This window comes from Sinocyclocheilus rhinocerous, unplaced genomic scaffold, assembly GCF_001515625.1.
Source record: "Sinocyclocheilus rhinocerous isolate Xijiao unplaced genomic scaffold, SAMN03320098_v1.1 scaffold1476, whole genome shotgun sequence".
NCBI lineage: Eukaryota > Metazoa > Chordata > Actinopteri > Cypriniformes > Cyprinidae > Sinocyclocheilus > Sinocyclocheilus rhinocerous.
In genome coordinates, this window is record NW_015659224.1 from 292,593 (window position 1) to 317,162 (window position 24,570).

The following is a 24,570-nucleotide window of genomic DNA, read 5'->3' on the forward strand; positions in this document are numbered from 1 at the left end:
TCGAAATTGAATGGGAGAATGCACGTTTTAAACAGCTTATTGTACAGGTACGTTCATCATCGTTCTAATCTAATGCGCTGCTGCACTGTAACGCACACACATAGGCTTCAGACAGTAGCGCGTACATCACGCGCACAGAATCATTCAGTGCGGAAATGTATTGTCAACACTGTTCTGTGATTTCTCAATAAAATAGCTTAGAAACTGAAAATATACTATATTTACTATAAATACTATAACTATATTTCTTAATAACTAAATTCCACAGCTTCACTACTAGTAGAGAGACGCTGCCAGGTAGAATTAATTCACACACGCAATCGCTCTCACTAATGCATTCATATTAATGTAATCTTTACTGTGCTACTTTATCTGTATCTGATTTAGAATGAGCAGAAATCTGTGAGAAATATAACGACTTAAAGACAAAAGAACTGATAAAAAAAAGCTGTTATAGGAGCAACAGCCATAGCTGTGCACAAAGTGTTTGTCACAGCTCCAGACTTATTTGTTCATTAATGACGTCATCAGCAACTAGTCGACTTCCACTCGACTTTCATCACATAAAAGTCGACTTTAAAAAATCAGAAGTCGTTCAACCCCTACTACAAACACATGTTCTCTTTCAGAGAAATACCTTCATGAGAGTGAAAGGCAGAGTGCAGCTGGCAACCTACAGGATGAGACAGCAAGGGCTGGAGGTGTCCTCAATGTTCCTGGATGATGTGGATGCCCTGCCACTTACATATGAGAAGGGCCAGTATTTTGCTTTCTTAGAGGACTATGGAACACACTTCACCAAGAACGGAAAGTCTGGTGGAGAATACGAACTTGTTTATATAATGAATGAGGATGTCCGCAAACTAAAAAGTAAGTTAAAAATCAAATTTCATTAGTTTTTTGTAAAATATGGAGACAAAGATATAGGCTACATGATTCAATGACAAGGCATTAATGAGAAGCATAGCTCAAGTTTTCAGCCTGAAAGTCTCATTAAAATATTTGTTTTTATTTGATGGTTCAATTTAATCTGATTGCAGAGGTCACAGAATCCACAGTTAAGGAATGTTTAGAGCTTGGATTTAAGGGTGACTTCCAATTTACTCAAGCAGTAAAAGGAGGAGTACACATTAAACCAGCAAACTGTGATACACTAACAAAAAAACCCACAGGTGTGTATGAGTATACATTTTTAACAGTAAGCTATTAGGATTGTTCACTCAAAACTGAACAATAAAATGGGGTCCAGTGTTATTTTGGCCCCCACTGACTTTCATTGTATTAATAAAAACAGTTAATTTACAGTAACTTTACTATTTGTGTAAAGAAAAAAAGGTTTGGACCTGAGGATGAGTAATTGAAGATAGAATTTACATTTTTGTTTGAACTATCCCTTCAAATTAATCAGACACATGCTTTCTGATAAAAAGATAAATTGCTCAAAACCTTGTTCACCAGATGACAGGAACACGAAGGCGGTTATTGATAAAGTGCTGATAGCAGTGAGAGGGGGCAGTCCGGCTTCAGCAGTAGCCATGAAGTCTCAGCTCACTAAAGATGGCATTCTAGACTATAATCAGTATGTGGAATGGGCAAAGACCGTATCTGCTCTGCCAGCTCTCATTCACAGTGATGTGAGACTCGCCTCGCCTTTACTTTACTTGCCAGTGCATGCGTGGTAACTGCTGTAATGGAACACAATTTGTTTTCATTGTTGTGTTGACAGCCTGAACCCATCTACAACGCGATCCCTTTGGACTTTCCTGATGCTCAGCCGAGACGGGACAATCTCAGAAGAGCCGTGGATGACTATGTGGCCGAGTACAGCGTGTGTAAGTGCCAGCCGTGCCAGAACGGTGGCTCTGTGATCCAGGTAGATGGGGAGTGTAAATGCATGTGCCTACCAGGGACTGAAGGTGTTGCGTGTCAGATCATTGAACTGGTGAAAGGTGTGTGTTTCTGTGTGAACCGTCCTGTAAAACTTCCATAGCATTCATTTGTGTTGGTTTGAGTTGAGCGTTCCATCTGTCTGTTCAATCACTTCTAGCTAAGTCTTTTGAACAACTGGGAAACTGGGGCTGTTGGTCTTCCTGGTCGCTCTGCTCCGGGGGGCGTCGCAGACGAACGCGCACGTGCGATACTCGCGGTGTACCAGGAGGAATCTGCAGAGGAGACACAACTCGTGAAGACTACTGCTAATATAGTAGTTCAAATACACAAATAATCATGAGATAATAAAAGTGTTGTGTACAAAATAAAATGCAAATTACAATTGCATGTACATTCAGATAGTTCTCTCATGAAGAGCGGTTTAGAGAAACACATGTTTGACAACACTGCCATCTTGTGGTCAATAGTGCAACCGAAAATAGTTGCACTACAGAAACAGTAAGCTTTTCTCATATTAGCTACCTGACTTTTTGCCTACCACGGCCGTAACATACAGTGATGGTTTCACAAATAAATTTCATGTCACTTTAAAATATGCCATGGTATGATATTAATTCACTAAATACCATTACCTATATAAGTTTAGTTAAACTAAAGAGTGTGTTTCCTCCTCTCCCACATCATACTCGTAACAACAAGGTGATATGAAAATCAAAGAAAAACTGGTGGTAATTATCCTGTCTGTTAGTAAAGCCACAAGATTTACTCACATAAACAAGAATTTACTAGAGGATGAATGTCAGTGAATGAGACCTTTGCATCTTTGATCACTTTGACTGTGAATTGATAGTAACCTTAACCAGACGTTAAATGATATGACTAGAATCCACTTACACAATACAAATTTTTAATGAATTACCATCCTCATATTATTATTTATATAATATAATAATATAGCATATTTGAACGTGTAATTTAAAGAATAGCCTTTTTTAATGAGAACTATTGTTTGGGGGCACACAAAGAAGAAATGAATGTATGAGGAATAGATATGATGTTGAAGTAGATGGCTCACTTTTCACTCTTCTTGGGCCTCTAGAGGTCAGGTTAATAGAGTAGCACTCTTAGCTCCCTATTGAGCCTCTGAGAAGCTCCTTTCAGCTTCAATACCCTTCAAAAAACACATTATATTCAATTTAATTAATGTTTATTTGTATAGTGCTTCAAAATTGTTTCAAAGCAGTTTTACAAAAAAATGCATTTTTCTACATTACAAATAATTTGTTATCAGAGGTGACTCGCAGACGTGTGTGTGTGTGTATATATATATATATATATATATATTCAGATGTAATAATATTGATCAGAGAAAATGAAAGAAAGGGAAAATATCTCAAAGCAATGAGCTAAAAGGTGCACCTCCTGCTTCACCCCTAAAGAAAAAACTAAAATGTCCCAGTGCAGTCAGATTCTAACTTCCCTGAGGTCATGGCATCCATTGAAGTTTCTAAGAGCCGTCACGCCACATTACCTTTCCCATCTGTCTCAGAACCGTGAAAATTAAGCTATGCCCCATGTCAGCACAGTTTTGTCTCTCCTCTCACACTCTTTTCACTGCTCCCCTCTTTTTCTTCATCCCCTCGATGGAAGAAAAATTAGACATAGAAGAGCAATCAAGTCATATGCACCCATGCAGTCCAGCTCACTACTGCAGACTAAAGTATGCTGATGGTGTGGAAGGGTCCTCTGTTTGTCCATGTAGGGTCATTCAGAAAAGGCCCTTCACTGCCTGCCCTTCCCCCAAATTCCTTCTTTAAGAACCCCTTAAAAACCAACCCCCTCTTCCCATCCACTGGCCTGACAACCGAAACCTTTCTTTCTCCTGCATTCCCCTCTCAAAATGTTTTCATGTTTGGTTTATGTCAACAGCTGAAATGTACTATGGATAAAGTTTCCACAAAGAGAAACTGCTCCATGTCTCATTGCTTATGTAACACTATGATGTAGATGAACTGTGTTCAGTTGAGAGGACTATTGTGATTTTTTATCACATCCTGAATCTCACATTAAAGCCAACTCAATCTGTACACATGCTGGCACAAGTTACACAAAAATTAAGAATTTGAAAGTAATAGGAATCTTAAGCACAACGTTTTCTACTTGTTTTTCACTTCCTTTACACTTAAATCTGTGGACATAACTGGATTAACAACAGTGTTGTCAGTTTTAAAGGGGCCTGTTCTCAACAAAAACTGGATGTGACAGGTTCAACACAGCATGCCTGATCTGAGAAATGGCTCCCCTTTTACAAAGTCCCAGTGGGGCCCTTCACCTGATGAGGATGAATAGTCAGTTCACCTCATCTTGTTACTTCAAACTGAGAGAAAACAACAAGCGGAATAGTTCAGTTACGAGTCAGTATGCATTTTTGTAAATACTTTCAGAAAAGAAAGAAAGAAACCTAAACAAAAAATATTTCACCTCTCTAAATATGTAAATATATATATATGACATTGTTGTTGCTTATTATGTTATAAAGTAGCTAAATTCCAGACTATCAATACATACATCTTTTCTGACAAAGTTTTACATCACAAAAAAATGAAATCCCCAAGGTTTTCCTTACGAAACTAAAATACTGCTTATTTATCCAAAGTATTTGCTCTCCCAAAAATAATGTATTTACTTTTTTTTACTTTTTCCTATTAAAATGCATTACTAACATGTATAAATACAAATAAGGCATAAAAATATTGAAGAACGTAGTTTTTGAAAAAGTAACCTCCATTTGGACCAGATTAACATAATTTACATTGTACTATCTTCTCCTTCTGCTCTCTCAAGAACGTTCACTCTGCTCTTTCTAGAGGTGTCAGCTAGAAGACAGAATGAAGTGCCAGGTCATTGTGTACTGCCTCTATTGTGTGTTTAGTATTAGCATGACAGAAGTGCCACTCGACTTCTCCTTCATTCATTAAGACTGAGAAGCCTAGTCCCACGTCTGCCTTGAAATGAACTAAGCACCACGGCTGCCATCTTGGATCTCTAGAACTCTTGTAGCACAGTATAAAAATTCACTATTTTCTCAATGATTCGTTTCTGTGAGAGGCTGACCTTTTTTAAGGTGTTGGGGGGAGGGCAAATTCTATTATATTTTATAGCATAATACCTTATTGCTCTTTTGTATTTGGAATGCTAACTAGGTATCAAGCTGGTATTGTTATATTAAACTTAACAGAACAAAGAGGCATATGGAATCTAAGAGGAGATTTGTACTACCCAAGTGCTACTCACACTGAGAAGCAAACTCTTTTGAGCAGCGACAAGCCCACTTACACACACAGTAGCAGGCTGAGTGCGTTTGTGATGGCTACTTGAGGCTTCATTCACACGAACACCGCTTTTTTCCTTGTCAGCCTGAGTGAAGACTTTAAATAAACACTCAGGCTTTGAACAAATAAGCCAGTCTCTTGGCTCATGCTCAACTCTGATCCTGTTTAAAGACAACCTCATTTGTTTCCTTAGATGTTGAGAGTCTCTGGGAACCTAGACTAACTCCCTCTGTAAACATTTATGTTTACAAGGTCAAGTGCAGGCACAGACAGAGCCAAAATGTTTGACTAGCACATGCTCATGATAAAGACTTTGGTAACATTTATAAACTGCAGGAGATGTCAGGTGGAAATTAAAGCTTTTTTGATGATGGCAGACACGGAACATTATTGACTAAATTACTTTATAGTGACTTGGGATATTTAAAGCTCATTTTATAGCATATTATAACATTTCATGAATCTGCTTTCGAGTGTACAATAGAAAGTAAAAACATACATTAATTTACCTGACATCAGATCTGCATGTAAAGTTGTTGTATTAGTTTGTATAGTGAAATAATCAGACACACAAGTCAGATGATCTTTGGAATAATTTGAAGCCAATCTTTATGAACATTATAAACAGTATTGTTTATCAACATTATTCACACAATTATATGATACAGAAACATTATACACATTTACAATTATCATTTTGTTTACACTAACCAATCTTTCATACAAAAATAAACTAACAATATTTATTTATCTCTTTGAATAGCAGTTTCCACAATAGTTCATAACTTAATATACAGTATACTAGCAGAGCATATATTTCCAACATATTTTCTTTAGCCTACATAAAAGACAAATTACTCCTTTTCATGGTGTGCGGATTTTGGTGTGCAACTAGGTTTTTAAAAACAAACTTTCACTATGGGATTCTGGTTTTCTTCTTTATTTTTATCCAGTGAGCTGTTTCTCTCATGTACCTGTACATTTTAAGCGCCTATAAGCAGAAAACAGGGCTTTCTAGCCAAGTCCCAACCCCCCAAAAAAACTAAAAGTTCGAGACTAACATGTTTTGCCCATTGAAACATAGGCTACTTCACGCGGGGCAGCTAATACGACCAAATACACTGTGCGAATTATTCCATTACTCTTTCAGGGGACTATTTTTCTGTCAGTAATTTACGATATGAGATTCGTGTCGTGGTGCGCCCGCACTTCAACTAAAGACGTTCTATACAAAACACAAAAGGTCTTGTCATATTTTTGTGTGTAGGCTACATCTACAATAAAGTGATAACATGCTACTTTTATCGCGGGAAAGTGATCACGTAGCGCTACTGTTGCTTTTAGTAACCTTGAGACTTCCCAAGTGTCTTAATACTTGGACTAAAACGTCGTATATATACACACTTGTGTATATAACCCCCTCCACACACACACACGCACCTTTTGTTTTTACTTTAATGTCTGGGGGGGAGGGGGTGTCAGGGCTTAATTTTGGGCCCTAACCATTATTTCCACCCAGGCCAAATATGCAGTTAATTCTGAAAACATGCCCTATCTTACTATAACAAGAGAAGAAAGTGTCAAAATGGTGGACACCACAATCGAACTCTTTTGTGCTCTTAAATCCCAGGCATCACTCTCCTCGTCCTCATAATCCGTCTCGTATTCGTAGTCCAAGTCGTCCTCGGTATCTGAAAAGCCACTCCCGCCGTACCGGTCGTTAAAGCAGAAGTTTTTCATGCTGCCTTTGACATACTCGCATATGGTCCTCTCTGTGCCGTCGCACACGCAAGTGTCCAGCTGCTGGGCTTTAGGGATGGAGCGCATGTTCGTGATGACCCGCCGGCAGTCGTCAGAGCAGCGCTCTCCGCCGAAGAGTTTCCTGCAGTGATACAGATAGTCCCGCATGGCGGTGCTGCACTCGGGATCCTTCTCACACTGCTTACGCGCTTCGGTGCAGCCCATGTGGCTCGTTCTGGGCATACAGGGCTCAATGGCTCTCTTGGTCATTTTGCATAGAGTGTCCGAGGCGCACTCGCAGTCCTCCAGTGCCGGGCCGTTCACAGTCAGATTGAGCTGAATGATGGAAGAAATGCAATGGCTGGGACATTTCTTCCTGTTGCCGTTTATCACCGGACCGCACGCGTGTAGATACTGTGTGTACGCGTAGTGACACTCCGGTTCTCCTTGGCACTTCATGATGGCTTGCCAGCATATCAAACGCTGGTTGCGTGCCGGTAATGCGGTGGATAAACGACTATAACATACCAATGCACAGCCGATGGACAAAATCAATATTTGCAGCCGTAGAATGACTGGAGAGTTGCCAGAATTTGCCATTCCTTTATGACGCAGAAGCTTAAAAGTTAATTATTAGGTCAAGGGATTCCATTTGTTGGTTTATACCCCATAATGTTTCTCCACCAGAGACTGAGATAAACAACTCCTCTTGTTCCATGCCCACCGTCTAGCCGCGTTCTTCTATTGACCACTTCAGATAGTTAAGTATGCTCATATTTGTTCCTTCGATATCCGCAGAAACGTGTATCGAAACTCCTCCATGGACAAAACACCAAATGGTTGGAAACGAATCACATTTGCTCACTGAAAGCAAAACGTGCAGCAACACTTTGAAGCTCGTCGAGTCTTTATTCTCGCTGCTCTTTGTGCAGTAATCCAGCGAGGAATCAACGGTTTATAAATTACATCAAAACATCCCAAAAGCGATCTCACACTGCATCTTGTTCAAATAACAAAGCTGGAAAAAGTTCAACTCACTCTGACTCCTCTCTCTGGGATGTCTTGTTGGATCTGTTCAGTTACCCGGACCCCAGAAGTATGCATGCAGCACACAATTGGTCTGATCAGTTGTTGTGATTTCTGACGTCACTTGGAGGGTGGAGGTCCGAACTTGATGAAGGTCGAGAATGTGGAGAGGGTGCGGGCCGTAATTTGACTTGATAAAGCGTCAGACCCCGCCTACGGTGACACAGTGCTAAAATATTTTGGCTATGAAAGTGCATTGCATGTCCCTGCCCAGTCCTCAGTACCCTAACAGCAATGCTAGCTATTTTCAATTTTAAGTAATTATGTGTAATTATTTGAACTTATTTAGCCTTCAGCCTGTCTTAAGAAGTGTTTTAATAAGTATTCATGTATCTGCACTCCAGGGGCAGTTCTAGACCAAAGTAACTGGGGGGGGGCACTTGTGCTTTTAGGGGGCACAATTTTAAAATTCATCTTTAAGTATTATTCGTCCAGTCATTTTTCACCATGTCATATATCACTGCAATCTCTAGAAGTAATCTATAACAATTTCAACTAAAATGAATGTTTCATCATGTTTCATTTATTTGACAAATAATTTTGTATTGTAGTGTCAGGGGTATCATGCACTCATTATTTTTGAGGGGGCACAAGTGAAGGGGGGGGGCTCATGATTGTCATGTGACACACAGCAGCCACAATACCACTGTATAACTGATATAGGCGTATGTCCCTACTGAAAAATAATAAAACCATCACAGAAAATTTTAATGGTTTCCACAAATGAACCATTAAAATTTTTGACAAATAATTTCGTATTGTAGTGTCAGGGGTATCATGCACTCATTATTTTTGAGGGGGCACAAGTGAAGGGGGGGGCTCATGATTGTCATGTGACACACAGCAGCCACAATACCACTGTATAACTGATATAGGCGTATGTCCCTACTGAAAAATAATAAAACCATCACAGAAAATTTTAATGGTTTCCACAAATGAACCATTAAAATTAATTAACCAATTAATGGTCCCCCCCTCCCGGCCACCCCCTAGAACCGCCCCTGCTGCTGCACTCCAAAGAAATATCATGGAGGAACAACTTTTATAGGGAAATATTTGAGTTCAAGGTATGACAAAAGACCATCAGTTAATTTATAATTTTAGTTTGTTTGATTTAAAAATGGAATGATATTGATACTTTGAAATCTCAGAGAAATAACTTAATCCATTGCTTTCATTCACATTTCATTGACGTTTTTAGGGGAAATTATCAGGTCAAGTTTGTTTTAAATACCCATAAGAAAATAAAACATAATTCACTTAAGATCAGTTGAAAGATTTCTAAATGAAATAACATGGCAGAGTGTGTGTGTGTGTGTGTGTGATCTTATTTTTTAATATGGTTTCATTTTGCATTGGTTTATGTCTCTCCATGTTTGTACAATCCATAATGAATTTAACAGGCATTTTGCAGACAGTTGTTTTATTTTATTATCTTTATTTGGAGAATTGGATTTGTCTGTTTAAACAAAAGGATTTCAGAGATGTTTTTGCGATCATCACTTCTCCATTTTGATGCATGATCCGATGATTTTAGTGTTAATATTCCAGGTTCATATGTTGTCAGTGGGTCTCATTCAATAAGTCCAAAATCTACACAACAATTATTAAAGATTTGTCCAAAAGTTAAGGCATGTGGACACATGCTTCTCTATTAGAAACACTTGTAGGAAGTTCACTTAGGTGATTTCTGTGATGACATGCATTGGCCATTGCATTTGGTCAGCAGATGATTGCATATCCTTTGATCCTCTCTGGTTGGGTTGATTGCCTAAATGGAGCAAAATAACAGCTGTTCCAACACACATCTTTTATTTTTCCTTCTGTTCTCACCTCAAAACTTTCCTGTCCCCTCATTATGTACTCCACAGTATTATACAAAAAGCCCTTTCTCGTTCATGTTCAACATCCAGATAGTTGCAGGTCTGCATTTTGAGAGATTTAATCAGTTAAACTATATAATTATATAAAATTATAAATAGATGTTACACATTTGATGCATATCTATTTTTGCTTTCCATTTCTCAGTATCTGATTATGATCATCACCTGGCCCAGATCTGCAGAAAGAGAAGGGGCAGTTTTTGAAGAACAGAGTGGACTGTGTTATCCATGCTACACTGACCCTATCACACTGCAGCGCTCAAACCACAAAGCTCGGGCAGCTGGCCAAAAATGCCCTCTACCCCACTCCCACCTTTCAACATTTTCTCCTTTTTCCAATTAGAGAGATTAGATGGCCCATTTGGGAGGAAGGGAGCAAACAGTCTCATTCAAATTCTCTAACATTCCACAGAAAAACTGTAATACAGCTCATCCATTTCTCACATAGCTTTCTCACAAGCATGTTCTTGTTGAAGTAAAGAAATTAAATTTTGAACTGATTGGAAATGAGAAAAGTGCTGCAGTTTTGCTATCTGGTGTGATTTCATTTAGTAGAACGTGAAAGTTTAAAATAATAGATCAATAAAATCACAAAGTATTACCCAACAAGTAATGAAACTGCTTGCCTGACACTGAGAAAACAGAATATGAGCCCTGCACATTTTCGTTCACACACAGAGGACTCCAAGCAACTCCAGAGCTCAAGGCTTCACTCCTCACAAAGGATGAAATTGTTCAATCTGCTGAGACTATTACTGCAAGATGTTGGCATTTCCTTTTCTTATAGAGAGAACTGCTGTGAAATGTATTCAGAATCTCTCTGAGGAGTCGGTTGTCCCCTCTTGCCAAGCTGTCAGACCTGTTTATCATTATTTGCTGAAAAGTAGCCCAGGCTTTGCAATCAGGGGAAAAACTAAAAGAGAACTTTCAGTGGAAAGACCTGGATCTCAGATGTGTCTAATTATTTGCATAATTTCAGTTCTAGAGAAGTTCTAGCTCTTTTCGTGCACGCATGCTGCTGAAATCTATAGCCTGAATCATGTCAGTGTTGGACGCAGGCCAGAAATGAAGTGGGCCAAATTTTCTCTTGTTCAGATGAAGTCTGAGGCATGAACAGACAACTCTTGTCCTTCATAACTTTAACCAGTTGCATACTTAAAACTATTATAGGTATAAACTACAAAAGTGCCATTCCTTTAATGAATATCATATTACTTTATACAGTTTTCCTTATGGTCAAAAGAGCTATTGAAAAGTACCAAAGTAAAGAAATCACAATACATGAAGACATTTACTTTATATAACACAGAATTTCCTTTTTCTATCGAAACTGTTTTGTACTGTTGCCCACAGTGGCAATAAGTCATAACAACTCTAGATTAGGAATGCTGAGTTTTTTTGTTTGTTTTTTTGGAAAGAGGGCACATGGCTTTCTCAGTGCTCAAGAAGTCTCAGTCTTCACGTCTCCACCACTGTCACAAATGATTACACACGCTGAAGCCTCATTGCCAAAAACATATTCATCAGGACCTCCCTCGTCAAGAAGCTCTCAAAGGCACAGCGATTGCACACTATGATATTAGTTTGTTGCCAAAACGGCCTGGCTCCACCAAGCTGATTTAATGGAAACAGCTGTTAACTGTCTTTCCGCTACTTTCACTGGTCTGTGTTTGCTTAACTGTCTGCTTTTTTCATATCTTAAGCAAATGTTTCTGAATGAGCTGTTGCAGCCATTTCCCGGGTCTTTTATTAGGAGGACCCTCTCTAAAGCTCTTTATACAAATACCATCTGTTGAACTGAGCAAATACTTTAGATGGAATTCCCCTCTTTGAAACTCCATGATTGTAATGTGTGGCTAAGGTCTAGTATGTCACACATTCATCTTGTCTATCATAATAAAACTTTTTGTGTGTGTAAAAAGCCATATTGTATAGTCAACCATCTCAGCTAAAAGCTTTAAATGGATTGTTGGCCCTTTGCTGTCCTCACTTAGACAACCTCTAAAGTGCGCTTGACCCTAAAATAATGGTCTGGTAATATTTAAACAGTAAAGCATCTGTAAAATGAATAGAACAGAACCGAGGGCTGATGTCAAAGTGGTAACGCTGTTTTCTTTAACAGAATTTGTAATAATTTACCAAACTTTTAATCACGTCTTTGAAACAATCGTCATTTAATGTTTAGTTGTTTGCTAGCCAGAAAACAGTTTATAAATACTAATAAATCTAAATGGAAGGCCCCAAACATGCTGAATATTTTTCACTTGCTCATCCTTTATTGAAATAGGATGCTGAATAAAATTGACCCCAGATTCTCATTTTGTTACATCAAAATAAGTACAGCACTACTTAGATGTCATTGTTTTGAATAGTCTAAACATACACTTATGCAATTTCTGTGACTTTTGAGAGCTTTGAAAATGAACCATGTGCTTCTTTCCCACTGATAAAATTGTAAAAATGAGTTTATCTTTAAACTGATATACATCAGCACTGCTGTTGGATGTACTTCAAGTCCACATATATTTACAGTAATAACATATAGTTTGGGCATGAAGTCCAAATGGAAATTGTGCTTTTTTTTCTCTATTATGTATCTGATAGAAGTTGCTTATCGAATGACAGAATGCAGAGCGGGACTTGATTTTGTCCAATCAGGACTTAAATGGATCGTAGAAAGTAATTTTTCAGATTGCCCACCTTTGTGCGTGTATACACGACATCAGAGAAGAGTCGTAGTTTTAAGAGGACTGGCATGCTAATGTTTCTGATTCAATCTTGCAGGGCCTTATTTTGAAAAAAAATGTTGTGCACTGATAAATCATTCATAATAAACACTGCAACATTCCATAAAAAAAAGAATCATCCATTTTGATGCTATCAAAACCTTATTCATTGCAGTTGTGTAGTTGCAGTATTGCTGTATCAATATGCATCTGTCATCTTTTTTTTTTTTTTTTAAACATCAAAATAAGTACAGCACTACTTAGATGTCATTGTTTTGAATAGTCTAAACATACACTTATGCAATTTCTGTGACTTTTGAGAGCTTTGAAAATGAACCATGTGCTTCTTTCCCACTGATGAAATTGTAAAAATGAGTTTATCTTTAAACTGATATACATCAGCACTGCTGTTGGATGTACTTCAAGTCCACATATATTTACAGTAATAACATATAGTTTGGGCATGAAGTCCAAATGGAAATTGTGCTTTTTTTTCTCTATTATGTATCTGATAGAAGTTGCTTATCGAATGACAGAATGCAGAGCGGGACTTGATTTTGTCCAATCAGGACTTAAATGGATCGTAGAAAGTAATTTTTCAGATTGCCCACCTTTGTGCGTGTTTACACGACATCAGAGAAGAGTCGTAGTTTTAAGAGGACTGGCATGCTAATGTTTCTGATTCAATCTTGCAGGGCCTTATTTTGAAAAAAAATGTTGTGCACTGATAAATCATTCATAATAAACACTGCAACATTCCATAAAAAAAAGAATCATCCATTTTGATGCTATCAAAACCTTATTCATTGCAGTTGTGTAGTTGCAGTATTGCTGTATCAATATGCATCTGTCATCTTTTTTTTTTTTTTTTTTAAAGCTGTTGCTAAGTAATGTTAATATAGAGAACATTTCTGCAAAGTGTTACCAATTTTTCATCACAAAGCAAATAAAATGTGTTCAATGTGGGCTAACTGACATCATAGCTCTCATGTCCCAGGACGGTTTGACCCATTAAGCCTCAGTATGTTCGCTGATTAAAAGAGAATTCATGGTGGTCCTGAGCAGAGCTCTTATGCTCACACTGTAGTGTAGATCATTTTACATCTACATACTACATCTTATACTATAACATATTTTTGGAAACTGACATGCAGCTGTTTTGTTGGTCACTAAGTTACAAATCAACACCAAGTCCTGGTGTTCACTTTCTCATCAAATAAAAAGTACAATTATTAACAACTCTCGTGATCATTACAACACAAAAAAAACTAAATATTTTGTACCATGAACTGGATTCATGTTTACGTGTGTATACATCACATACGCACAAACACCGAAGTAAAGCCATTAGCTTCAGCTTAGCAGCCAGTGTAATGGCACCAGCTCTGTCCCTCTCATTAGGCCCATGTTGTTGTTGATTTGTTTGGGGAGGGGATATGAGATGTAAATAAGGTCTCTGTTGCCTATTGTAGCCTTTATCTGTCCCTCTCCCTTCCCTCCCCCTTCTGATTATCATCTCGGCTGGAAAGTTCCCACGAGGCCTGAATGTTTTTTACCGTAAGCCAATCAGTGGCATGAAGGCAGGGCAGTGTGAATGATCCATTGTCTGTCCGTGGAGGGCTGGAAAGAGGGGAGGAGAGTGGAATTGTTTGGGCCTTTAGCTCACCACTATCAACACAGATGACAGTGAGTTTCTGAATAGGTAAACGAATATAGACAAAACTCAGAGATGTTTACATATCTTCATTGCATCTGTGTTAGTTTCTCGCCTGATCATTACAGTATTGCAAAGGAATGGGTTTGGAAGACTGCTGTTACTTTAAAACAAAGGAATGAGAGAAATGCTGTCATTAGCCCTCAGATTGTTCCAAACACATTAGACCTTTGTTCATTTTTGGAAAACAAATTAAGATATTTTTGATGAAATCACAGAGCTTTCTGACCCTCCATAGACAACAACGCAACTGACACGTTCAAGGCCCAGAAGGGTAGTAAGGACATTTCTAAAGTAGTCCATGTGGTTCAACCGCAATTTTATGAAGCTACGAGAATACTTTTTGTGCACAAAGAAAACAAAAATAACTTAATTCAACAATTCTTCTCTTCTGTGTCATTCTCTGCTGCGCATTCATGAGAGTACACACTGAAATAAAATGATTAATTGAATTTACTAAATTTTTTAAGGTAAGTGGTTGCAATCAATTTATTTTAGCTACATTTAAATAAACAAATTTAGTTGACTAACTTTCAACATATTTTTTTTATTAAATGTAGCTAAAATAAATAGTTTGCAACCACTTACCTTAAAGGGGTCATATGATGCTGCTAAAAAAGAACAGTATTTGGTGTAATGAAATGTGTTTATGCGGTTTAAGGTTCAAAAAACACATTATTTTCCACATACTGTACATTATTGTTTCTCCTCTATGCCCCGCCTTTCTGAAACGCGTCGATTTTTACAAAGCTCATGACTTTAGTCTTTGCAACTTTACAGATTTTGTTTATGCACCAAGAGCTTGTAACACTCCAAAGAGCAAGAAGGTGAATAATTAATGACAGAATTATCATTTTTGGGTGAACTATCCCTTTAAAGGTGCAACGACTTGTCACACCTTTAAAGGGACAACTCTGTACCTTAATCACCTCTATAAGGCACATAGCAGTACTATGAACATACATATTACTACTAATATCCATCAGGTGTAGTTAAGCTACAATATTGTCCCTTTTAGGGTCCTGCCCCATGCACTGACAAGCTCTTGTACCCCTAAAGGAACCACCGAATCTTATGTACACCATCTCCTATCTGCAAATATCTGTATGCTTCTGATGTTGGAGAGGATTGAAAAGAACAAGAAACGAGTTATTTAAAAACTACAGCTACACAAAATTCAAGGTGACATAATTGCAGGGGCACTGAGATAGGCCTATTTTACTTTTAAATTTGATAGGCACTGTATAGATAGGACTGGAATGATGGGGAGAACGGGATTGGGAAATTATGAGGCTAACTCGAATTGGCATTGCCTACCTACATGAGCACTACATAGAATAACCAGTTTGGGTTCTTCTATGTAGTGTGAAGAACATTTTAATAATCAAAGAACCTCCACTGTAAATGAACATTTTGTGCAATGGAAAGTTTCCATGGATGTTAAAGGTGCAACCAAGCCAATTGTCTCAGAACACATGCACTGACAACTACATCTCAGAAATGTCTTGTAATGATTACAGTGATTGCCACAGTAATGAGATCAGTTCAGTAAAAGTGGGAATATCCTGTCTGACGACATGCACACATTGAGGGGAGGAGAATAGAGAGCATGGCTGAGGGCCTAACCGCAATATCTAAATATTGACTGTGCAACTTGTAATCATGTTTGGTCTGCGGACAGGGTGAAAATAAACACCAGTGTGTGTGTATGTGTGTGTGTGTTCTCTCATCCCACAATAGAAACAGTGCAGACATGTCTTTTCAATATGTTTAGAGCACTCATAATTAAACATGCACAAATCATTAAAAGGATTAGAAGAGATGTATCTCATCAAGACTTAATATGCTGTGTTTGCCATTGACATTTGCGATTTTTAAGCATATGGAGCTCATCAGAGTGGTCCTTTGCATTGTAATTGCTCGTGGTTTCAATGCATACTGATATAAATCTTTTCATGTGGGTGGTCTTGGAAATGGGAAGACCTTCTGCACTGAAACAACAAAATAAAGCATTTTACTTTCACTTGAGGGGTATGCTTCGTTTTCAATTGCATCTCTGTCGTTGTATGTTAATAATTCACCCTTTGCGGTGGGTAACAGCGTTTCCTGATCCTTCCAGTGCTGGAACGTCATTGAGCAAACATTTCTAGATTTAAAAAAGAAGAAAAACAATAACTTGGCAGAATAACACAACATAACCTTTAAGTAACTTTAACATTCCCCACCAATTCTTTTCCTTTAGCATAACAAAAACACATCTAAAATATGGAAATAAGTAAATTAATTTATAATTTTAAAATGATTTCAGCTTTAGTATATTAAACTAGTTTTATAATCATGTCTGAATCCCTCTCCAAACAATGGATATAACCACCTTAGTCTAAATAAACAGTATGAGAAAGCGGTTTACAAGGAATCTTTTTAAGTGGATTATAAAATGTAGTTAAATTCAATCTAACCATCTATCAAGCATTTTCCTATCCTATGTTTGTTCATGGACAAAAAAGGTCTATTGTATGGCAAAATGAGTAATTGTGATGTGAATGAAAGTTTTGGGATTACGCCATAATGCTTAGCCCAAATGGCCCATTAATTCTGCACTGGCACTGAGACTGAGAGGTAGAGACAGAGGGAATAAGAGAGAGACATGCCATGTTATTCTTCTGCTTTAACTCCTTCCAATGAGTTTTGGAGGGACTGAGGGGAGGAGCACGAGGGGGAGCTCGGGGGAAGAAAAAGAGGGCGAAGAAAGGAAAAAGAAGAGGGGGAATATAAATTAGCTGAGACAATCAAGCTAGAAGAGGGAAACTGAGACCAGACTGATTGGAAGGTGAGCGTCAAACTGTGGGAATGACACTGAAATTTATACAAGCTTTAAATAATTTTGTTACACACTTCTTCAATGACTAAAGGAACAGTTCACTCAAAAAAGAAAAATCATTATCCACTCTCCCTCACGCGCGTTTTATTTTAATTTTTTCATGTTAAACACAAAATGACTACGATTTTTTTTTTGTACTAGAAGTTTTTTTCCCCCACTAATTGTATGTTTAGACGATCCTTCGTCAGTCTCTTACTCAAATATTTATTGCAGCATCGCCCTCTAGTGTGCAAACTGAATAAAACATGATCCTCCTCGCGTGAGAAAGCCTCCTGTAATTCTGGTTATAAGAAGACTGTTACTTGCATAGAAGTTATGTTGACACAAACCACATAAGGAAAACCACAAATATCATGAGACAAAAGAAAGTCAACTTCTATCATTAGCTACTGTCATTTATTTGTAAGACAGCATGTTATTTTGTTATACAAACAACAGACCTGAATTTTGCTAATGATGGATGGATGGCATTACTGTCTGTGAGGTTTGCATTTCAGTGAAGTAACACACGACCAGTGCATACAGACATCATAAGTAACCCCCAATGATATTTAATCATAATTTTACCTGGTATCTATCGACTTGAAATGTGTGAGGTGAAGGTGAAAAATGCATTAAACTATCAACCCAAAATACTTTGTTTTGATGGTTTGGAAAAAAATAAAAAGTTATATTTATTTATGTTCCAGGGGGATATACAGAACTACAGAAGCAGCTATATAAAGTGACAAAGGCTGGTTAGCCTGGGTTATGCAAAAATAAGATCAGTCTTTAAAAATAAAGATTAAAAATGAACATTCAATGAGATTCACAAGAAACACTTTTGTGTGATCTACTCTGGCTAAATAGTAGTAAGACTAATTCTTACAGTGTCAGTTACATTAGGTTAAAAAAAAAGAAGCATAAAACTGATTCTTCTGTCACTGAGGGAGGATTGGATTTCAAAATGTGACACACTGTAAACGCTAATGGTTAAGTGTTAAAACAAAGGCACATGACTAATAAACTGAATGAAAAATAAAACCAAGGGTCAGTAACAGCGAGAAGCCACCTCTGAATGACCTTCATACAAAAGCCATTGGATTCATTCAGATAGCATTTTATCAGAGCCTTTTCAAGACTCAGCAAAATGACCAACACAGATGTTTGGGGCGCAAGCCAGCGTCTACGGATGCAGAGGTCTGCAAATTCAATTACTTCAATAGGAAATCATACATTTAAGGCAACATTTCTGTGTCCAAAGCAAAATTCCTGATGTGTAAAGAAACGCAAATTAATTGAAAAGGTAACACTGAAACAAAACAAAAAAAGTACTTCATTATCAATCTTGGTGATTGTGCTGTAAAAACACACCAACTCTACTTATCATGCTTGCTGTGAAGCGATCTGTGCTCCGGTGGTGCCTTAGCATTTCAATACCTCTCACTGGTGTGAAATCAAAAGGAGCTAAACTATTGAGGTTCAGTGGGAAATCTCTCTTAAATCTTCAACAAACAAAAACCTTGGATTGTTCACATTATGGAGAGAAACTATGCTCTGTACTACAAATCTCCAGCGGTCTTTTCTACAGATCGTAATGTGCTGAATACGTGGTTTGCAAGTGACTACGAAAGAGAGTGAAGCAAGAGTGAATCCCTAATGCGAATGGAAACAAAGGCGTGGAGGGGACAACACTTTGGTCCATGCATTAACTAACTTTGTTGGCTGTAATATTTTTCAAATCGAGAGCACCCTTTTTTCTTCTTTTTGTGTTCGTTAAAGTCCTGCCTGCTTTCAAAGCACAGGGCTAGTATTCACCACCTCCGCCTTTCTACCCGTTCTCTCTCCAAAGAACCAGATGAATGCTATGGTCGGGCATGCTAGTGGCGAACACCAGGCCCGCATCGTTCTTGCCGTCCAGACCGTTGTGCCATGAGGTGACGCCCGGTAAGAAACTAGAGCCACGTTTGGATTTGCGGTAGGCTGGCAGTGGCCAGCGGCCCACGGTAACCTCAGTCCTCAAGTCCATAACATAGAGGTGGTGGTTGTCAAAGAGCAGAGCGAACACCTCGCCAAAACTAAGCAGAGAGAGACTGGAGGGGTCCTGCTGTGGTTTGATGACTCTGTAAATATGAAAGAATCAGTAAATTAAACACAAATGCCTATCTTTTGATAAAACAATATATAGTTGTGCAAATTTGCTGATTTGAGGTCTAGAAATAGTGCAAAATCTCAAATATTTTAGAACATTTCTTCATTTTAACTTACAAAAAAAAAAAAATTACAGTTCGCTCTCTAATATAAAACAGTCAAACATTTAAAGGACAATTGATTGAACAGGGTTACTGGTAGCTTGGTAAAACAATTAAGGGGCAGAAATTAATGTACCTGATGACATCAAAACTTGCAAAGTCCCACTGGTATATGCCCAGGTCTGAACTACAGACAATGTACCGGCCGTCAAACTGTAACCGCGGCTGCAAGCAAACACTGCGGTCTTCTGACACGGATAGAGTCTTTAAGCACTTACAGTTGATCTCACGACCTATAGGCCACACCTATGGACAAACAGAACCAGATAAATATTGTATCCATATGAAGTCAGAATCTCACATAACTACATCAGTGCAACTAGGGGTGCTGTAAAAAATACTGGTTTTGATGATAACTGTGTGATATGTGATTAAACTTCTACTAAATACTGAGCATTTTTCAGTTTTTCTTTTTTAATAAATCTGCAAAGATGTCAACAATTCTGTGTTTTTCTGTCAATATGGGGTGCTGTGTGTACATTAATGAGGAAAAAAAATTAACAAATGATTTTAGCAAATGGCTGCAATATAACAAAGAGTGAAAAATTTAAGGGGGTCTGAATACTTTCCGTACCCACTGTATATTGATATTAAGTTAATACTATGTTAATACAATGACCAACAATTTGAAAAACACTCAGGGAACTAAAAATATTTGCACAAGTGATTTAAATTACCTTTATTTCATACTTATCAACACTCAGTAGTATGTAGTCACCAGGACTGTGCATCATGGACTCCACTAGGCTTTTTTGAAGGTGCACCTAAACAAGCACAGATGAACCGTATAGGTGCAGAGTTAAAGAGTTAAAATAAAAAAAAACAGCTAAATAATACACTACTAATTTGCACAATGAAAACTGGTCAAGAGTCTTACCTTGGTGACCCACTCAGTGTGTCCAGTAAGAGTGTTGACACAGGTTCCTGAAGACAGGGACCAGACTTTAACAGTGAAGTCTGCTGAGCCACTGACCAGGGTGTCCAAATCATCGTTGTAGTCTATGCTGAATACTGCAAAAAAAGCAAAACTTTAGGATTATGCATACGTTATGTCTTGATGCTATGACACAACCATGAAGGACTGCACTGACAAAACAGAAATCATAGCACAATCAAAACACAACTTTCTGGAGAATTTGACACCAACCCGCCCCAGTATGTCCTCGGAATTGCTGGATTTTGGCACCAGTGCTCCATTCCCAGCATGCAATGGTGTTGTCAAAAGACCCAGTCACCAGTTTCTGCTCATCAAACTTGACAGTGGCACAAGTGTGGGTCTGGATGCCGTAGACGCACTGCCCTGTGCGGACATCCCATAGTTTAGCTGACAGGTCATCAGAACCTAAGAGGAAGGACGTCTTTGATCAGTGTGCGACCATAATGTGATATCTGGAAGTAATATCTAAAGTCTTTTACCCATGTTTCACCAGTAAACCTACTGAATTTAATTTGGTTTCCCTCACAAAAAAGTGTTGTTTTTGTGCCAGAGAGCAAATATGACTTTGTAAAAAGCACAAAACTACATCCATATTCAGTTCAGTCTATAAAAAGCCAACATAACTACGCAAACCAAGTACTCAATTCATTTCAGATTAACATGCATCAATCATTTTTAATGGCCTTGAGATACATGAATCCATAAGGAGCACAATAACTCATTCATCCCCACACTGGAGAATTAAAATTGAGCTGATGTAGGAGCTCATAAAATAGCATTTAATATTGCATGTAATGGAAGTAGCAGGGACTTGGCTGTATACATCGATAGTTGATTGGATGGAGGCAGATGTGAATGAGAGCTTGAGGTCGATTTAAAAAAGGGTGGTGGTGGAAAGGATTAGAGAAATCTGTCGCTTCACTGGAAGATCGAGCTATAGAAACTGGATTAAAAATAACGAGCTCAATGCAAAAACATATGCAAGGATGAATCATTTGCGATAAGATCAAAAAGATTTATTCAGAAATAAGAGTTAGGAATTTTATGATGACTTTAACATCTCTCCTTCTGACCACACCTCCAGGAAAGACAACTATAAAATTAACGCACCTGTGCAGAGCAGCCCATCCCGGTAGTAGAGAGCATATACCCGAGCACTGTGTCCAATAAGAGAGCTCGTCTCAAAAGCATCCTCCTCCCTTAGCTGCTTCATACGCAAATTGGCCTTTAGATAAACACCTTTCCAGTGTGTCGCATCCTGGATGGACTCATCGATGCGCCAGCCGAGGTCTCGACACAAGCTCTGCCACACTTCTGTACAGGCATTGATGACTTTATTCCACTGCTTGCACACCAGACAGCAGGTGAGCAGGGTTTGGGGGTCCAGCCAGCGGAGCAGGTAGAAGGCCAGCTCTAACGGCAGCCGGCGCCGGAAATCCCGCTTCAGGAGCGCTTCCAGCCTATTGGACAGGTGTCGCAGTTGGGCGGCGCCACTCAGTGAGATGAGGTGGTCCAGTGATTGGTTGCGCTGCTGGTCACTTAGCGCCAGGAAGGTGGTGGAAACTGACTCCAGCCACCCCTCGAAAGCCGCCTTTTCCATGGGCACATGAGGGCGTCTACCTGTTGTTACACATAAAACGATCAGATCAGACTTTCTGCATTGCATTTGAAAAACAATGATGTGGAATAAACAATGCTTTTTAAAACAGAGCAAGAACAATACCACAATAGCTGCATCAAAATCAATGCAAAAGGAAAAAAACTTCTTCAGATCACATAAGGGATGACCACTTTCCACTCTGTGATGCAACCTTTGAGTAATGATAATGTAATCTACATAACTGCATACCATTTTTTTTTTTTTGAAGAGCCAAAACATAACGGCAAAGAAAAAATGTGCCTCACACACAAAATTGAGAGATCTCCATGACTACCTGGCTGACATGCTAACAGCTTTCTGCACAGAAACTGACAAGCTGTCATGTAACTAGAATGCAGCTCTCTGGTTTCCAAACACACTTGCTAAAACAAATTCGCTAGCTCGAAGGCCAGAGACTTAATAAAAAAATATTTTTTTCTTTTCTTTTTTGACCAAATCAACCTCAAGAACAGGGCCAGCAGCTATTCAAAAACAATATATATTATTAACCCAAACTTAACGGTAAACATAAACAGAGAAGACAAGAAACACTCACCATTTCCAGCAGAATCAGTGTGAGGAGAGCGCTAGCTAACGTTAGCCGCGCTAGCTAAGTTAACAGGTGTCAAAGCAAATCGATATCGCTCTACAAAAGAGAAACTTTAATTTTTGCAGTTGAGTCACAATCTGACCTTGTCTGGTGACAATGTAATATTAGTGACACAAAAAAACTGTGAAACTCCCCGCTAGCTGCCGTCAAGCAAATCTCTAGAGTCCCGAGCTAGCATTATAACATACAACAATATTTGAATGTAACGGAAACTATTTGATTCAGGAAATTCATTAGCTCTCTATTCGTTCACATTTTAACGGCTGTATTATTCAAAAACGTAATATCATATGTTCATTTCAAGTACATGTATTGTTGTTCTTTTCTGTTTGTGGAGTTAGCTTGCTAGGCTTAGATAGAGAGCCTCCGTTAGCAATGAGGAATTACAGCGACAGGAAGCTGCGGGACGAGCAATTTGACACGAGCGGGAGGAAGTCAGGGGGAGTGTCCGCCGCCTGTCACTTTTTCAAAACATGCTTTCATTTAATATCGTATGCAAAATGCTGTGAGTCATTATGCATGAACCTCATATGATGTTGTAGCTTAAATATTTTATTCGTTTAGTTAGAAGTCACACAAACGTGTTTTTGTGGCGCAAGTTGTTTGATGGTCAACAGGGGGCACACTTTGCCAACAAACTGACGTCGTCAAAAACCCAGTAGCCCCTCACTGCAGAACACAAGATCCAGGGGGCGTGGTTGGAGCCACATCTAGGGGGGGTCGATGGGTGGGTTTAGTGATCAGGGGGTGGAGACGGGTAGGTTTAGGTGTATGTAAGGTGGGAGGAGTTGGATCTGGATCCAACCACGCCCCCTGGATCTTGTGTTCTGCAGTGAGGACCATCTAAAAACGACTAATATTATACATTTGGAGTCGGTAAGATTTTTTAGCGCGTTTAAACGTAGTCTGTTATTCTCTCTTATTTGATCAAAAATACAGTAAAACAGTAATATTGTAAATTATTATTATAAAATAACTGTTTAAGAATTTAATATTAAAAATGTAAATAATTCTTGCAATGGCAAAGCTAAATTTTCAGCATGAATTTCAGTGTCCGAAATAATTTCTTATTATCAATGCTGCTGACATCAGTTGTACTGCTTAATATTTTTGTGGAAAACGTGATATAAATTTTTCAGGATGGTTTAAATATATCAATCTTATTGTTATGTAAGAAGCATATGTAGAGAAAACATAAAGAACAAAGCAACTAGGGCTGTCGCGATTCGTCGATTCTATTCGACTATTAGATTTTTTTAAATCCTCGACTTCATTTTGCCTGCGTCGACTAACCGACAAAATACCGGAAGAGGTGCATTTCACGGACGAGAATCCATAAAACACATTAGACCATAATTAAGCATAACTGTGAATTCACAAACACTACGATTTAATTAAATAATTATATGTGATGCAGTTATAGGCGTGTAGGTTACGTACGTGCGTCTCACAGCGGCTCCGTTCACAGTAAATGCTGTTCCACAGGAACTGTTATCATTTACATGTGTGGAGCGGCTCAAACTCCATCTGTGCATGTTGTTGTGCGTTTGGGTTTATTATAACGTTTATCTGGGAACGCAACGTGCGCCATTTCATCAGATTTGTAAGGTAAATCATTTATAAATCCACGCAAACACAGGAGAATAGCCTGCCCTACATCATCTCGCGGTTTCAAAATAAAAGCTCAACCCCTCACTCTGAGTTTACACGTTTTGATGTCCACATATTCATTAAATTACAGTGGCTATAGCATTTCTGTCGTAAAGAAATGGCCAAATATTAAAGATTAAGTGGACATTTGAATTAAATTATGCTTGGTAAATATTAAACAAGTATTAGAT

At 38.4% G+C, this 24,570-nt stretch overlaps 3 protein-coding genes across 7 annotated transcripts in view; 1 reads left to right on the forward strand and 2 right to left on the reverse strand.

Annotated features, from left to right (window-relative positions):
* c9 (complement component 9) overlaps positions 1-2,486 on the forward strand; it is a 5,798-nt gene extending 3,312 nt beyond the window's left edge. For all 3 annotated transcript variants that reach the window (XM_016531925.1, XM_016531926.1, XM_016531927.1), the window contains exons 8-12: positions 630-870; positions 1,041-1,172; positions 1,459-1,634; positions 1,727-1,949; positions 2,048-2,486. In XM_016531925.1, coding sequence (XP_016387411.1) covers positions 630-870; positions 1,041-1,172; positions 1,459-1,634; positions 1,727-1,949; positions 2,048-2,199 — 924 coding nt within the window. In that variant the 3' untranslated portion in view covers positions 2,200-2,486. The remainder of the gene's footprint in view (positions 1-629; positions 871-1,040; positions 1,173-1,458; positions 1,635-1,726; positions 1,950-2,047) is intronic.
* A 3,460-nt stretch (positions 2,487-5,946) lies between these two features.
* Positions 5,947-7,586, reverse strand: LOC107723329 (growth arrest-specific protein 1-like; the record flags this gene model as incomplete). Its single annotated transcript, XM_016531892.1, has 1 exon — positions 5,947-7,586. A coding segment is annotated over one exon (813 nt), but the record flags the coding sequence as incomplete, so codon positions are not given.
* A 10,043-nt stretch (positions 7,587-17,629) lies between these two features.
* The window catches only part of LOC107723354 (F-box/WD repeat-containing protein 2-like), a 9,354-nt gene continuing 2,413 nt past the window's right edge, over positions 17,630-24,570 (reverse strand). Inside the window, exons 1-8 of one of the 3 annotated variants that reach the window (XM_016531931.1) lie at positions 23,037-23,136; positions 22,676-22,765; positions 21,591-22,100; positions 20,691-20,885; positions 20,421-20,554; positions 20,221-20,307; positions 19,620-19,789; positions 17,630-19,354 (exon numbers count right to left, since the gene is read on the reverse strand). In XM_016531931.1, the coding sequence (XP_016387417.1) occupies positions 19,063-19,354; positions 19,620-19,789; positions 20,221-20,307; positions 20,421-20,554; positions 20,691-20,885; positions 21,591-22,080 (1,368 nt within the window). In that variant the 5' untranslated portion in view covers positions 22,081-22,100; positions 22,676-22,765; positions 23,037-23,136 and the 3' untranslated portion in view covers positions 17,630-19,062. Of the gene's footprint in view, positions 19,355-19,619; positions 19,790-20,220; positions 20,308-20,420; positions 20,555-20,690; positions 20,886-21,590; positions 22,101-22,675; positions 23,137-24,570 lie in introns of those variants that run through there. The other 2 variants (XM_016531930.1, XM_016531932.1) reach the window with 2 other exon arrangements.